The 18,045-nt window shown below is 36.7% G+C and overlaps 1 protein-coding gene across 2 annotated transcripts in view; it reads left to right on the top strand.

The window, feature by feature from the left end:
• Positions 1-17,610, top strand: part of RFX8 (RFX family member 8, lacking RFX DNA binding domain) — a 95,416-nt gene extending 77,806 nt beyond the window's left edge. For both annotated transcript variants that reach the window (XM_027874144.1, XM_027874145.1), the window contains 3 exons: positions 2,704-2,818; positions 5,468-5,778; positions 17,434-17,610. In XM_027874144.1, coding sequence (XP_027729945.1) covers positions 2,704-2,818; positions 5,468-5,778; positions 17,434-17,610 — 603 coding nt within the window. The remainder of the gene's footprint in view (positions 1-2,703; positions 2,819-5,467; positions 5,779-17,433) is intronic.
• Positions 17,611-18,045: the final 435 nt, after the last annotated feature.

The following is an 18,045-nucleotide window of genomic DNA, read 5'->3' as shown; positions in this document are numbered from 1 at the left end:
TGTGTGTGTGTATATATATATATATATATATATATATATATATATATATATATGTGTATACACAAGATCCAATGACCTCTCATCTTCATCCTCAATCATCGCCCATCTCTCTCTTGAATTTTCAACCTCTCCCTACCAATAAATTCCTTCCCTACTGCCCTTCAAACAAGCCCAAGTCTACCTCATTTTAATAATTTTTTTTCACTAGGCCCTATCTTATCCTCAAGCTATTATACTATATTTCTCCTCCCTTTCTCAGCCATACTCTTTGAAAAGAGTTTATTATATTCATTGCACCCACTTTTTCTCCTCTTTCTCTTCAACCCTTTGCATTCTGGCCTTATCACTGAACTGAAATTGCTTTCCCCAAAGTTACCAATGATCTCTTAATTGCTAAATATGATGGTCTTCTCTCAGTCCTAATCCTTCTTAATTGCACTAATGAGCTTGACATTGTTGACTACCTTCTTCTCCTGGAGACTTTCTCTTCTCTTTTGGTTTTCAAGACTCCACTCTCTCCTGGTTCACCTCCTACCTGTCTAACTGCTCTTCCTCAGTCTCCTTTGCTGGCTAAATATCACAATCCCTCGCTGTGAGCATTCCCCAAGCCTTTGTCCTGGGCTCTCTTATCTTTTCTTTCTATATTCCCTCTTAAGAAACCTCATCATCTACAATGGGTTTAGTTTTTATCTCTACACATCTATCTTCCTGATCTATATATTCAGATCTACTCTTTCCCTTGAACTTCTCACATCACCAGTTGTCTACTGCACATTTCAAACTATACATCTCAGAGTCCCAAACTTCATTATCATTCCTCATAAACCCACCCCTCTTCCAACCTTCCCTATTTCACTTGAAAGCACTGCCATCTTTCTAGTTTCCTGATTACCTACTCATCTTCATTCTATACATCCAATCAGTTCCAAATCTTGCCACTTCTACCATCATGGGTGAGGAACTATAAGTTGCAGAGAAGGTACTGATCTACTTTGGTAAAGGGAATTCCTCATTAGAACGCCTAACATTGAAACCATGGGTCAAGTTAAACACACAAACACAAATCTAATAATACATCTTCTTTTCACAGAAATACTTTAGACCCTAAGAAATTCCATTATTCAGAAGTATGTAATTGAGATTGACAAGAGGTATATTTTGTTTTGATAGATAGGTAAACACATTTTTTTCCATAACCAAATTGTTTCCTAGAAAATGTAAAGTGTGTTCAGAATAGTAAAATATCTCATCCATTGTTTTATACATTTAAATAGAATCTCTTTAGTTTTTTGTTAGAATTCCTTGGGATTGAGGAACCTATGATATCCTTTAACGGAATGTTTCCCAACCTTTCTCCCCTCTCAAGAATCCTTTACACTAAAAAATTATTGAGAACCAACAGAACTTTTATTTATGTGGATTAGATCTCTCTATTTATTGTACATATTAGAAATTAAACTAATAAATTTGAAAATGTTTTTCATTTATTAAAAAATAACAATTAGCCCATTACTTATTAACATTTTTAAAATGTCAAAAACAAACAAAAATAGTGAGTGATGTTATTTTACATATTTTTGCAAATCTCATTAAAGTCTAGCTTAATTGAAGACAGCTGGATTCTCATATCTGCTTTTGCATTTGGTCTGCTGTGATACATTGTTCAGGTTGAAGTGTACAAAGAAAATCCAGCCTCACACAGATATATCATTGGAAAAAGGAAGGTGATTTAAATAGGCAAATAACCTTAGAATTATTATGAATATGTATAAACTATATCGGACTGCTTACCATCTCGAGGACAGGGGAGAGGAGGGAAAGAGGTAGGGATAGAATTTGGAACTCAAAACTTTTTTTAAAATGTTAAGAAAAAAATTTTTTAACACATAATTGGGGAAAAGTAAAATATTATATAAGAAAGAATTATTATGAATATAGTTTTGAATTTGCGAACTCCCAGAAAGGGCTTTGGGAACCTCAAATGTCCACAGACCACATTTTGAGAACTGCAGCTTTAATGCTGTGAAGGTAGCCTATGCTTAGCTCACAGCAGGAAGCTGTGTAGATGACCTCTTGAGACACCTTCTAATTCTGTGATTCTTAACACACACACTACAGCTGATTATGAATATTCCCTGAATTAAACACAATTATGCTTTCATTACTATTGGATGCACAACTATCTAGTCCTGGATTCATTATTATTCAAATCAGAGCTTTTCTTCATAATCAAACTTAGCACCATAACTGATCTGCTTTTCTCTGATAAGGCAACCAAAGCACATGTCATTAGGGGTATAAATAGCTTATCAGAACTTCTCAATTATTCCCCAGGTAGATTTTAGAGGTGCTCACCCTGCAGTATTACTCTGTCATACTTCATAAGTGACCTCTTTTTTTAAAATGGTATGTATGAAAAAAATAGGCCAATTTCTGATCTCCCTCTCCTTCTTTCTCAACTTCAAAGAACACTGCACCAAGGATCAGCTCCACAGGGGATTGTAGTCAAAAGCTAGAAACAGATCCAATGTGCATTTGTTAAAGCACTCACCTAAAGTAAAATTCGTGAATTCCTCCTATGTTTCTCATTTGTACTTTAAAAACGGCTGTTTCAGGAAACGTGTACTTGTAAAAGCCATATTTTTCTATTTTACTTTTCCTAAATTGGGACATCCTTTGTTATACATTCCTAAAATTTACTAGCCAAGCAGGAGCAAAGAAGAGTTTATCAGACTGGCTGCTAGCTTCCAGCTGAGATGGAACTTCCTCCTGACTGCCGTGAGCAAGGCCATGACTCTCTGCCATACAGACAGTTTTGGTAAGGCACCTTCCTGGGCTTCCAAGTCACTGAGTGTTAGCTACTCTTGAATTGCAGGTGGCTTTGCATTTTGATACAGGCACAGCCAAGGTAACTATCAAGAAAGGAGGGATGGTGGTTCTTGGGACATCCCAATGAGAATTTCAGTCTGAACAATTGATAAGTCATATTGCAATACAGCGTGGCCCTAGGGAGTGTCATGGAAAGGGACAAGGTTAGATGTTCAGTTTTTTGGTTCATATAATATAATACTGGCTTCAGTAGAAAAAGCCCCAGTTTAGAATAAGGACCAGAGTTTGAATACCTGCTCTTCACCTAACAGTGTGACCTTGACAAAGTCACTTAACCTTAGAGGCAATATAAAGGAGATAGAATCTAGTAGATAGTAGGTAGAATGTAGGATTTGGAGTCAAGGAGACCTAGGTTAAAATCTCATCTGACGCATTTACCAGCTTTGTGACTTAGGCAAAACTCTAGCCTCAGTTTTGTCATGTGTAAAACAAAGGGCTTGACCTTGATGCTATGGTCCCCTTCCATCTCTAAATCTATGATTCTATGATCCTATGAACTTTTCTGGCTTTATTTTCCTTACTTGTAAAATGAGGATGTTGGATTAGATGGCCTCGGCAGTCCTTTCCAATATTGTCCTTCCCTGGTCCTCTAATTTAGATCAGTCTCACAAATACACTGGAGTTTCACTTGGATGCTGTTCTCAGAGTCTGTGATGAGGAATCACTACATAGATTAAAATGAATTACTTTGCTTACTTTAGTAATTCAGATTTTTTGGATGGCATCCAAGATGATTAGCCCATCTACATTCATAAATTTGCCCTATAGTGTTACAACAGTATTTCAGTCCAAGTCTAGAAATAAAGAGCCCACACCTGTTTTTCTTTAACTAGACTACTCTCCCCTCAGGACATATTCATGAATTAGAGATTGATCAGGAGAATTCATATGGAGTTTGATGAGGGGTCCCTGCTAAAGCCCATTGTTGGGGTCATACACTTTGCTTAGAGAGCACAGGGAACTCCTGATTGGTCCCCAGTGATTGAGGCTGCTTTAAAAAGATCTTGTTGAGGGGCAGCTAGGTGGCGCAGTGGATAGAGCGCCGGCCCTGAAGTCAGGAGGACCTGAGTTCAAATATGACCTCAGACCAAACACTTGACACTTACTAGCTGTGTGACCCTGGGCAAGTCACTTAACCCCAACTGCCTAAGCAAAAAAATAAATAAATAAATAACAAAAAAAGATCTTGTTGGAAGAACATCACCAATTAGAGGGCTATAAGAGTAAAGAGAAATGGCTCCATTCTCCTTCTTAAGCCTATCACCCACTTCATCATTTTCTCATCCTTGGACATCCTTCTGACAAAAGTCTATACCCTGTAACCTTTTAAAAAAATTTTTTTTTACTTAAAAAACATTTGTTTTCTCTTCTTCCCTTACCCCAACATGCTGTAATCTTCTCAAATGCATTGAGGGGGACATCAAATTGATCAGAGATTCCCCAATCACATATATGTGCAGGGATAGGGACCAGATGTGTAATTTCATTGGTGTCAAGAACTATTGGGTAACTTAATCTCTTCTACCAATGCAGTTTAGTAGTACCTTACAACTTATGGTTTTAGAGAGCTGCCCAGAACACTGAAAGGTAAAATGACCTACCCACAGCCACATAGGCAATATGTGTCAGAGGAAGGACTTGAACCCATGTCTTCTTGGCTTTGGATTGGCTCACTCTACGTCATATTAAATCAATAAAAACAGTGGTTAATCTATCAAATTGAATAGGCCAGTAACTATTGGACCAAAGATGCTGTGATCACCCTGGTCTGCCCTAGGCAGCCCTATGTATCAGCCACTGAATACCTGTAACTTTAGGTCCACTGAGAATTTACAATAAGCTAGACATTTCCTAGTGAAGTCCTAGCCATTTTCTGTCCTACCTTCTCACAAATCCAGTGTTTTTCAGCTCTATTGCGCATGCTTTTTTCATGTTTCCTCCTCAACTCTCCCTATTTATAACTTTAAAATTCTGGCATAAGATAAATCTCATTTTGTCACGTTCTTCAGACTCTTTTCCCTTGCCCACTTAACACATAAGGATATGCAGCGGCACAACCAATGAAGGATTTGAGAGGTGGCTGCATCTGAGGCATCATAAAATGGCAACAGTATTCCTTCTGTGGTCCTCTCCCCACCCCTGCCCACATTCTCCTCCCGTATCTCTGTTCAGCTGCCAGATAGACCTCAAAGAACAGGCCTTCCTCATTATCGCTCATGTTGATTCTTCTCTCCTTAAAGATGGGGGAGAAGGAAATAGGGGAGGAGGGCAGTGCTTGTATTTTGATAAATGTTGTTTCTTCTCTTGGATTACATAAGTAGAATTGTTTTGTGCCTATATGCAAATTTTCTATACCTCATATGTCACTCGATGTTACTTCCTGTTTAAGGGCTAGGTCCTACCTGAGATGGGTATCAAAGGTCCCACTCTGATTGCACCCAGTCAGTGAAAATTGCAGGTCAAATGTACAAATGAAGATTTAGTGAGCAAGGCCTACCAAAACCTTTAAAAAGTTGGTATGTTGGCTTTAGAGATCTGGCTTTCTAGTTTTGTTTTGTTTCTGGTTATTTAAACCTAGGGTCCTGGCATCTATTTAATTTGCTACTTTTGGAATATGTGATTCACATACTTCAGTCCTGTATAGAGGATGAAGAGGAAGAGGAAGATGGGGGCAATCTCAAGGAAATGCAGCCAGATGACAAGTCTCCCATCCAGCCCACTCCGGAGCCTCTCCAAAGTCCTGATTCTCCAATGAAACAAAGTGAAAACCACTATGATGAGCCACCTCGTGTAACTCTGATGAAACACATTAGCCAGAGTGACGTTTGTCTGAGCAGCGTTATCTTTAAGGTCCTGGGGTTTCTGGTGGACGCTGCCACAGGCAATAAGGTAAAATCCCCAGTGCATGGTGTTCCCACAAATTCACATTGTTTAATTATGAGAATTAAAATCTGCATGCTTGAGGACAGAAGTAGGAGTAGTGGGTGGACATGAAGAGCTAGAAGTAGGAGCGGACGGCAGTGGAAAATCTTCCTGTGATCCCTCCCATGAAAGAGGATGGTTTAATTGATAAAAAGTGTGAAATAGTCCATTTCTAATACCAGTGTGTAATGTTGTTATAAATGTGCTTTGGATGTTGATATATCTATTACAGATTTGCTTTTTGGACCTGTGAATTTCAGCAAGATGGTCACTTGAATTTAACACTAAGGGGGGGGGGGTCAGTCTGGAGGGAATTGCGAGGGTGGGGGGTAAGTTTTATTTGTTATTTTTTGCAGAAATGATTGTAATATAAAGACAAAAGACACAAATAAAATATATTTTTAATGTAACATGAGACCACTAATGGCTGGCTGCAATTTACTAATTCTCTTCTAACCTATGATAAACATCATCCAAAGAAAGAGAATCGTAACCTGAAACTTTCCCACCTTGCTGTCCCCAAAATCGCCAGAAGTGTTCTGTAATTTTTCTGGGTTCTTCCATTTATGGATAAGTGGTTAGATATAGAATCCTACATCTAGAGCTGGAAAAAACCTTAGAGAACATCTAGTCCTTTTCTCTCCTTTTAATGATGAGGAAACAGAAACTCAGGTGAAATGACTTGCCCAAGGCCACACAGGTAAAGGTCAGGGGCAGAATTTGAATCCAGATCCTCTGACTCCAGAGTCAGTGTTCTTTCAACTCTGCCAGAATGAAAGAAATCCAGATAAGACCAGAGGAAGCTCTAAAGGTGCTCTCTGAGGTTTTATAACTTGCTCTTTGCCCTGTGCACATGTGTGTGGTTTTCTTTACTCTTGATAATAAGGACATTATTAAATGCATCTGAGTCTTCCTGATGGGATATCTGTGTGTGGGAAGAAGGCACCTAGATTTGTATTAACGGAAGGAACAAAAGTCTTGTGATGTTCCTGTTAGGTAAATGATGCCTCAGTCTTGCTATAGCAGTCGTGATCTCCTATGCCTAATACCACAATGAATAACCTACTTTCTGGGAATAAACTGTTTCCTCATTTAGAGAGAAATGAAGCACTACAATGGTCAGGGGAGGTTTTCGTGTGCTGGCACAACAGTACACATTGAACTGGTTTTGGCTGGGCTCCTGTGGAAGCCTGGAATTCACTTTAAAGCCAATTTTCCAACCCCAAGACCAGAGAGAAGGCTTCCCATAGAGGGAGGATCCCCTTTGTCTTCCTCCAGTGGGCCCCTCTCACTTCTTCCCAATACTCAATAATTAGCAGAGTCCAGTAGAGAGCCTTCAGAGAAGTCTAGTTCAACCCCACACCACAGGTAACAACAGCTCCAGCCTACATCTGAAGGACTCTGTCCTCCATCAACTGGGGAGTGGGAAAGGGAGCAGAATGAAGAGCTCCAGAGAATACATCTCTGCTCTTGCTGAAAATAAGCCTGTCTTAAAAAAGGCACAGAAAGCAAAGCTGCTCTCCCTCCTGATCCATGTCACATTGGTATGTATGTATATACATATATATATATATATATAATATATATATGTGTGTGTGTGTGTGTGTGTGTATACATATATATATATATACTTTGGAGCCAGAAGGGGGGAATTGGAGAACAATTATCCATTCTACATTGCAGGGGTTAGAGGCGCAGGGCCACTATCTGGAAAATCCACATAAAACTTTTTGCTCCTCCCTTTGTACCAGAGAAGAAATTGTGTATATTTATGGTATTAAAAGATAAAATATGTTGATATTATACAATACTATACATATATGTTATGCATTTCTGAGTTTCTAAACTTTTCCTGTGTCATCTGCTGGCTTTCACTTGACATCTGTGACTTTGGCAAAACTCCCAAAAAATTCCCACTGAATTTCTTCTGCCGACCTGTGATATACGGAAACTGCAAAGGGGAAAGTTGCGATGTGAAAGGGATAGCTATATATTTGAAGAGACTTTATATGTCCGGTGATTTGAAGAGTTTACTAAAGGTTCTCAGATCAATATAGAAAACTCTTCATGTATAATAAGTAATTAACTAGGTCTACCAATGATGTTGTTGTTGTTTGTCCTTCATTCTCGAAGGGGACCATCACATCAGGGAGGCATGACATGCAGGCAATTTGAATTTCAATAAGGAAGGGCTGTGCAAAGTCACCAGCTTCATTTTGTCCTCCAGAGCCATCTGGGACCAGTGGCAAGATATAGATCAGAATGACTGGAGATGGCCCTAAATACCATAGCTATAAAAACATAATACTGTCAAGAAAACTACATTTAATCAGTACTTGTTCATTATTATTATTCCTGAATAAGAATAGCTTATTTTGCTTAATGGTTATAAAATGGTTTCCTATACATTTCCTCCTTTGTCCCTCAAAACAACCCTGTAGGGAACACAATTTTTGTTATCCCCCATTTTGTAAATAAGGAAAGTAAGGGTCAGACAAATTAAATGATTTGGCCAATATCTCACAATCAGTATATGACACAGTCAGGAATCTAACTCAAGTATTCCACTTCCTCTAGACCACATTCAAACTCCCTGGTTTCACCATTCTGCTCCTTATCTAGTAAAGACTCTCCTTCACTTGTCACTTCACTCATCCTTCAATTAGCCAGAGACAAGTACTTATTAGGCATCTGCTAGGTGCCAGGCACTGTAGTAGGCACAAAGAATGAAAACTTGTTTATTCAGTGGTTCCTGCCAAACTGATAAAGGAAACCACATATAGGACATAACATATGCATAGTTCCCTAAGGTTTCATCTTATTGCAAATATTTTAGGATGAAATCTCCAGGGATGCTTTAATGTATAATCAGGAATTGGTTTTAATATTATACATTAAAAATCTAGATTTCATTGGATCATGTAGAGCAGGAAGGCACCTCAGAGACCATTCAGATCTAACCCCTTCATTATACAACAGAGCCCAGAGAAGTTAAGTGATTTACACAAGGTTACATGAGTAGTATCAAAGGTGAAATTTGAACTGAGGTCCTCTGACTTTAGAGTCAGCGCTCTTTTTTGCTGTACCACACTACACTTAAAAAGAGAATTGAGGTGATGAATATTTGCTTTGCAAATGGCTTCTTTGCTTTACAAGAGTATTCATCCCAGGAATTATTTTAAGTTATATACTCCCCATCCCGCAGTGCATTTAAAATATGATTGGGTGAACACAAATTTGATTTTCATATAATTTCAGGTACTTATTCATTTTACAGATTAATTTATGTTGTACTACTATAAGTTTGGTGGCTTTGTTCTGTCTTGAGATAGATGGGGTGTTTTAAACAGGAAGAGAAATTACGATACCAGTTCAATGATACCACCATTGAATTCTCAGTACAGCATGCAGTTTTTAAGTAAATCTAGAGTTTTACATATTCACATTTGACTTTATGGATTTATTAATCAGCCGATCAACCAGCACCTACTATGTGCCAGGTACTGTGCTATAGAATAAGGATAGAAAAACAAAGAATGTGAGGATCTCGACTCATTCATGCTTTGGTTTCCACCAAATAGACAAAGGCAACAGCACATGGTCAGTAGAAAATATGTACAGAGCCAGGGTTTCATTTTACTGCAATTAGTGTGCACACCATAATTACTGTTCCACATATTTCAAGGAATATTCAAACGCCACAAAATTCCAGCACAACAGAGTAATCTGGGAAACCTTCCCCCAGTCCAGTTCTGCTTCATGTCTTTCTTGAAGTCCATTGTCATTGGATTTGACCAGTTTCATGAAAATAGTTAAAGGTATTCAACATTTGAATTGGTGGTGGTGGTTGTTGTTTAGTTATTTTTCAGTAATGTTTGATTCTTTGTGACCCATTTGGGGTTTTCTTGGCAAAGATACTGGAGGGGTTTGCCATTTCCTTCTCCACCTCATTTTACAGATGAGGAACCTCAGGCAAACAGGGTGAATGACTTGCCCAGGGTCACACAGCTAGTGAGTGTCTGAGGCTGGATTTGAACTAAGGAAGAGGAATGGCTTTTTGTCTCCAGGTGCCATCTAGATAATAAAGCAACACAAGTAATTGAATCTTCTACAACCTAAGATTATAAGATCATGGAATTTTAGAGCCAAAAGATACCTCAGAGGTCACTTAGTCCAATCCTCTCATTTTGCAGGTTATGACTTAAAACTGTTTCTATTTGTTTAATGGAAAACCAGAAAAGACAGGGATCCAATTCCCAATGTACAGAACCATAGAATTCTAGAGTTAGAAGGTACCTCAGTAGTCAGCTAATCCAACAGCCTGACAAGTTTATCCATTCTTTTTTAGATGACCTCCAAAGGAGAAATCCACCACATTTCAGGATAGCCTTATCCCTTTTGAGAACATCCCTTATTAAGAACATTTTCTTGATTTCAAGCCTAAATTAGTCTTTCTACAGCTTCTACCCATAGCTACTAGTTTTGCTCCCTAAAGTCAAACAATACAAATCTAATCCCTCCCTAATATGATAGCCCTTCAGACACTTGAAAATGGCTATTATGTCCCTGCCAAATTAACTTGTTCAGGTTAAATATCTTAATTTCCTTCAAATGATCCTTGTATGTAAGTGGTTTTTAAACTCTCTGTAGTGAAACCACACTTTTTACAAAAACAATTGTGCTTCTCCCCTACATTCTTCATAAAATAATTTATTCAGATAATTTTCTTGACTTATATTTTATCCAAATAAATTTAAGAACTTACTAAAATGTTCATAACAAAAAACAAATCTTAAACATATACAAATAACAATTATTTGTTGTAATTCTTCAAAAATTTCATATTTATAATTTAAGTGATAACAATAAAAATAATATTCCTATAGTAGGTATACTGTATTGTTTTTTGTTTGTTTAGCTCAAAGTTTCTCAGAATGTGTTGTGATCAATGTTATTATTAACAGAGAGAGATATTTTTGCTTTAGAAGAGCTACAGATGAAAACCCCATTTCACTCAAATATTAGATATTACATGTTAGAAGATGTTAGAAACAGTAGAAAAATGTATATATATCTGTTTCTTAAACCAGAGAGATCTTCATTCACCCATAGTCAAAATACTAATATTTTCTGGATTAAATGCTTATTTCAATGTGCCATCTCAAGACAAGTCTACAAACTATTTTTTTGCTTAGCTGGAATAAGACCAAATGTAACATATTTGTCCATGGCAGCTGGACTCCTTGTTCATTAATATTTAGAAATATTGAAGTCTTTAAAATAAAATGAAAATTGATTTTCTAGATTAGTCACATGACTTCTTGATGAGTCTTTACTTTCTTCAATTTCATTTTTTAATTGAGAAATATATTTAATTTTTTTGGTAAATTTATTATCCATAGTTCTAACTTTGTTACAAATATAGTTGCTCTATCTTTCTGGATCAGAGTATGAATTTGAGGACAGTGCATTGACTTATTTAGTATACTCAGTTTTTCAAAAATACCTACCAAAGCATGTCTCAGGGGGAAATTTTCACTCTAAAATGAATTTGATTTTTTTATTCCTATCAACAAGAAAAATGGCAATTTCTTCTTGTAGCTAAAATACCCTTCAAAATACTTTGACTTGAAAAAAAGAGATACTTCACAATGAGACAGACATTCCCAATGCTCTGCCTTCATATCATCTCATAATTTTGCAAAGAGATTTTTCCTTTTAATGGATTAGCTTTTATAAAGTTGATTACTTTTGTAGCAACTTAACTGTAAATGATCATTCCTACTTCTTGATTCAATTGATAATCTACAAAGCACAAAATGCCACATTTTAAACTAGTGTTTATAGGCCTGAATTTTGTTTGACATTAGTGAAGATCCCTCTGTGCAGTAGCCAATATAATTTTCCCACAGGCAAAGTAAGAAATCTTCCCTCAACATCAGTCTAATCAGAATATTATACATATGTAATCGAGTGAATATTTTTAACTACATCTGTTGCAATGCAAAATAGGAAAAATTTAAGTTTCTTAATTAATTGATCACAAATATCTTCAGATATCTGGGCAATTCTCCTTTCCATCATATTATCTGCAAAGCAGAATCATTCAAAGCTGCTTTACACATGATTCATCAAGCATCATTTGGACCATGTCAATACCAGCAATATTTCTATCAAAGGAAGCTTTTTGCATTTAGTGCTCTATAAACAATGTACTACAATGCTAGCATTTCTTTTGATGTCTCAGATGGGTTTTTTTTTTTTTGAAGCTTGTCTTTGCTTCTTAAAAGCATCTAATTTTCTCCAGAAAAATTCTCTTGTCTTGACAATGTAGTCTTTGCATACACTTTGAAAATGTCATTTTGGCTTCTTGGGTTTCATGCTTTTTCATCATACAAAGCAAACACAGTGGTCTTTACTTTCCACTGACAACAATATTTGTGAATCCCAATGATAAATACAGTGAAATGTATTCGCTAAATTTGAGCTTCTTTTTCATGTTTCTGTGTTTGCACTACTCAAACTAACCTCTGTTGTCTTGGCTTATACTAGTTTAAGTTGCTTTGCTGAATTCCCTCTTCAAACCAGTTAGATTTTTATCCAAGAAGCAGCGGCATTATTTCATGTTAAATAATTAGAGAAAATAAAAAGTTTAAGACAATTAAATGTAAGTTAGATTGTTGGATATTTAAGACCATTCTCTACAACTGCTCTTAAGATTTTTTTTTATTTTTAAAAACTTGCATCTTTAACTTGGAACTATAACTCCAAAGTCACTAAATTGTGCATTCCCTTTGACCCAGAAGTATTACTACTAAGCCTACACATCCAAACATATTAACGAAAGGATCCATATATACAAAATTATTTATAGCAGTTCTTTTTTGTCATGTCAAATAACTAGAAACTTAAGAAGGGTACCTATCAATTGCAAAATGGCTGAACAAATTGTAGTATAAGTATTGTGTCATAATAATTGACAAAAGGAACAGTTTCAAAGAAACCTGAACAAGACTATTATGAGCTGATGCAGGGTGAAGTGAGCAGACACAGGAGAACAATTTATTCTATAGCCAAAAACATTAAAAAAAGAAAAGAACAGTTTTGAAAGACTTACGACCTCTTATTAGTACAGGGACCAGCCATGATTCTAAAAGGACTGATGATGAAGCATTCTAGCCACCTGTTGAAAGAGAGGCGATGGGCTGAATATGCAGAATGAGACACACATTTTAAGATAAGCCCACTGTGAAGATTTATTTTGCTTGACTATGCTTATTTCTTACAAGGATTTTCTTTTCCTTTTTTTTCCAGGAAAGAGGAAGGTAAGAGGAAAAATTACAAATGCTTGTTAACTGAAACAAAAATTTTAAAATTTAAATAAGTTATAGCTTTTGAGGAAACTAATAATTTTGCATTTGCAAAGTGAATGACAGTAAGAAATATAACGGATACTATAATATTTTTAACTTCAACACGAATATTATTTAACTTTGGTGTAAAGATTATATACAGGGGCAGCTAAGTGGTACAGTGGATAGAGCTCTGGCCTTGGAGTCAGGGGGACCTGAGTTCAAATCTAGCCTCAGACACATGACACTTACTAGCTGTGTGACCCTGGGCAAGTCACTTAACCCTGATTGCCTCACAAAAAAAAAAGATTATATACATTTTATGTTCAAATATAGCAACAAGAAGAAAAAAAAAACACAATTCATCTGAGTCATGAACCTACACCAACTTACTGTGATGGTGGCAGATCATGACAGCATTGAGATTCAACTTGCTCTTACTCAAATTTGACCACAGTTGAGCATACCATATTAAATAACCACCATGAATAAATAATTCATTGTCACAGCAAATTCTCCATGTTAGTTTCACTTTTGATTTGATTTGATTTGAATTCTGTTTTCATTGGGGGAAAAATAAATGTATTTAAGTTGGAGTTGTTCTAGAAAATATCCAGTAATTTCAGCCATTGATTCAACACCCACCCCCAGCCCTCACCCACTGGGGCATGCTCCAAGAGTTTAAAAAATTCTTCCAAATGGCATGGACTCAAAACTCTTCACCATTCTGGTTTTCCTCCTCTGGACACTTTTTCATTTATCGATGTCTTTCCTCAACTATGACTCCAAGAATTAAACAAAATACTACAGATGTGAACTGAAGAGAACAGAATATAGAGGGGCTCTTGCTATTCTTAGAAACTATGCCTCTCTCAATGCAGTACAAAATTACATTAGCTTTTTTGGTTTCCATTTCCCACCACTCATTTTACACTTAGAGTCCGCTAAAAATCCCAGTTCTTTTTCCGACAGTCTGTTAGCCATGCCTTTGACTTGTGAGGTTGATTTTTTAAGCTAAGTTTAAGACTTTATATTTATCTGTATTTGATATCTGTAAACATAATCTATATTTATATATATTGAATTTTGTCCTATTTAATTCAGCCCATTGCTCTTACCTATCAAGATCTTTTTGAATCCCAGCTCCATCATCTGGTTCATTAGCTATCTCTTCCAGCTTTGTGTCACCTGCACATATATTTGCAAACCATCTTTGCTTTATCCAAATCATTGATTAAAAACAACTTTGGACATTTACTATGGTACGTGGCTTACTGAATAGAGTGCTGGGCCTGGAGTCAGGAAGACCTGAGTTCAAATGTGGCCTCAGACAGTTACCAACTGTGTGACCCTGGGCAAGTATGTCACCTACACATTGTTCTGCCTCAGTTTCCTCAACTGTAAAATGAGGATAATCATAGCACCTACTTTCCAGGGTTGTTTTGAGGATCAAATGAGATAATATTTGTGAAGTGCTTAGTTCAGTACCTGGTATATAGTAGGTGCTTAATAAATGCTTATCTTCTTCCCCATCCCCCATTGACAAGTGGTTTAATCTAAATCTATATTTCTTCATTTTTAAAAATGGAGATAATGATACCCATAGTACCCGTGTCACAGGGTTGCTATGATACTCAAATAATAATGTACTTGAACTGCTTTGCAAACCTTAATATATAAATGTCATATATCATTTCAGGCAACTGACTTAGTTATGAAGTCTGAAGATTCTACTACCCAGAAGTTGTTTATCAATTTACATTATTTTGATTACTCAGCATTTGAACTTTTCTTCAAGATAACACACCTTGTTTCCCCTCCAAGTTCACTGGACCCAATTAACACTCCATTAAGTTGAGTGCACACACAATAGCTCTAGTCTTTAAAAAAAATTCACTAGATAGCTTAATCTTATGTTATGCCTACATTACAACTTCAGTCATGCTCTTTGGGTTTCTGTATACAGATATCCCTTCTATAAGTATAAAAAAGACATGAAGTAATTGGCCATAATGGAGAGAACATGATAGAACAGTGTGGAACATATAATAACAAGAAAGAAGAAAGAAAGGGAGGAAGGAAGGAAGGAAGGAAGGAGGAAGAGGTGAATGGAAAGAAGAAAAAGAAAGAGAAAGGAAAAGAAAGAAAAGGAAGGAAGGAAGGAAGAAAGAATGAAAGATATGTTGATTCTTCTGGGTCATGTCCTTCAAGGTTAAAACAGAGAAATGATAGAAAATTAGTTGCACTTTGACTAAAGATTATTTCTTAAGAGGGGGGACAACAACAGTATTCCCAGGGTGGAGATAGTGATGGTACAAGTTTAAGGAGAACAAAGAAACATTATGTCATGAGAAATCCTCTCAAAGCGATCTTGTAGCCATAGTTAGCCAAATGATACTATCTATATATATGTATATATTATTACATATTATGTAGTGTTTTATTATTATAAGTACTTTACATAAATTAGTTCACTTAACTCTCAAAATCCTGTGGAAAAGATATTTCTCTGTGTCTCTCTTCTCTGTCTCTCTTCACTATCTCTCCTCTGTGTCTCCACTGTCTCTTTCTCTCTCTTTGTCCCTGTTTGTCTCTGTCTCTCTCCACTTTTTCTCTCCTTTCTCTGTCTCTCTGTCTGTCTCTGTCTCTGTCTCTATCTCTGTCTGTCTGTCTGTCTGTCTCTCTCCTTTTCCTTTCTCCATTGCTGACTCCTTAACCTTCTTTGGCCCTGACCTGTGATTTGACTAGTGTCAGGAGTCCTCCAATGAAAACTTTCTACCAGTAAAAATTGAGCATTGGTTTTACACCTAATAGACAGTAGTCTGGAGCACCAAGAGGCTCCATAGAGGCATGTGCCAAGGGCTAGTTTTGGAAAGACTAATGAATTTGGATTCAGAGGAGCTAGGTTGGAATTTCCTTTCCATCATTTCCTATCTGTGTGGACCCTGAGTAAGTCACTTAACCTCTAGAAGCCTCAGTTACCTCATCTGTAATATGATGGCCTTAGTAGACTAGATGACTCGTGAGTTCCCTCCCAGGTCTAAACATATGGTCCTATGACAATAGCCTGTATGTGTAAGAAGTAGGGCTTAAACTAAGGTCACCTTAACTTCCAAGCCATTCCTGTATGTACCAGGCTACTCTGGCTCTCATTCTCTTCTCACAGATGAAGAAACTGAGACTCAGGGAGATGAGTTGACTTTCCTTAAATCTATTAAGTGGCAAAGCTAAGACTTGAACCTGTTTTCTGACACAAAGACATGGGCTCTTTCCACTCTACCTTTAATGTCACTAATCTGTGCTCGGTTTCCTTATCTATAAAATGGGAGCAATAAGACCTATGTTACCTTCCTCTACACTGGATGGTTTTGAGGAAAGTACTTTGAGGCCCATGATGTAGTGGAAAGATTCCTGGCCTTAGAGTCAAGAGAAACCTGGGTTTGAATCCCACCTCCAAGTAGCTACTTGATCTCCTAGGGGCTCTCTGAGCCCCAGTTTCCTCATCTGTAAAAATGAAATGCTAAAAGTCATCAATAAATGATTATAATCTATAAAATGGGGATGATAAGGCTGGCACTATCTATCTTACAGGGTTGTTGGGAAGAAAGATCTTTTTCAAGCAAAATGTCATAGTTCATTGTTCCATGTTCCAAACTTTAAGAAACTAATGGTATCAAATGTCAAAAATGAAATCCTCTGTGTGACTTTTAAAGCCTTTCATAACCTGACACCTTCCTACCTTTCTAGTGTTCCTATACCTTACTCCCTTCCACAAAATCTGCCAACCAGTGACACTAGCTTCTTTGCTGTTACTATCACTTGACAATCCATCTCCCAACTCTTGTCAATTTTCACTGGCTGTCCTTCATATCTGGAATGTTCTACACAGCTCCATTTCCTGGTTTCCCCAGATTCCATCAAGTCACAGCTAAAATTCTATCTTCTGCAAGAGGCCTTTCGTACTAACTCTTAATGCTAATGCCTTCTTTCTACGTATATATCCAACAATCATTTGTATTTTGTCTACTTCATTAGACTGAGCTCCTCTAGAGCAAGGACTGGATTGGATTATTTTTTCCCCTTTCTTTGTATCCCTAGTGCCTAGCACAGTGCCTGGTTCATAGTATATGCTTACTAAAGTCTTATTGACTTGACTTAACTAAGTGGGTAAAACAAAAAGTATATTCTTGGAATTTAATTCTAGAAAAAAGGAAGGAGCCCAGTACAATAAAGGACATTATACTAAACTTGATTTCTTTTTTCCTTACAGCTGATCCAAGTACTCTTGGAAGACAAAGTCACTAAAAGCACAGTTAAATTAGACCTTCCTGTGGGGCAAGAAGCCCTTGTAACTTTAAAAGATGGACAGAAGTTTGTAATTCATACCTCAGATGTACCACAGAGCCCTGAAGATGTTTATTTCACAGAAACCAATGCTAATATTTAAGAATATGTAAAACACACAAGGAAACTGTATTTTCACTCTTAAAGTATACTACCTGGTCAACTTTTGTAATGAAAATGGGAGGAGCTTTATTGTACATAGTAGATGTAGCTTTGTTTGGCTTTTTTATGTTTAGATGTATTTCCAATGGTTGGCTTTGACCAAACTCATAAACTAAATTTCAATTATTTTTGCCTCCTTGCTATTTCTTATAGTCTTTCCTGGTAACTCTATTTTTGTCCTCAATAGCTGAGAAACTTGTGAAACAAAAAAACCTTTCCAGGAAGCGAGCTACATGCAAGACAAAACTCATGGTAGTTATCACTGTTTTAAAGAACATAACCCAGTTCAAACTGTAAAAAGAAAAAAAAATCCTTCTCCTCAGTATTATTTCATTAAGTAGTCAGAATGTGTAGAAAGAAATTCTCAGTCATCAAA

The sequence above is a fragment of the Vombatus ursinus genome, unplaced genomic scaffold (assembly GCF_900497805.2).
Source record: "Vombatus ursinus unplaced genomic scaffold, bare-nosed wombat genome assembly UNPS02014805.1, whole genome shotgun sequence".
Lineage (NCBI taxonomy): Eukaryota > Metazoa > Chordata > Mammalia > Diprotodontia > Vombatidae > Vombatus > Vombatus ursinus.
This window is presented reverse-complemented; position numbering and strand designations above follow the sequence as displayed.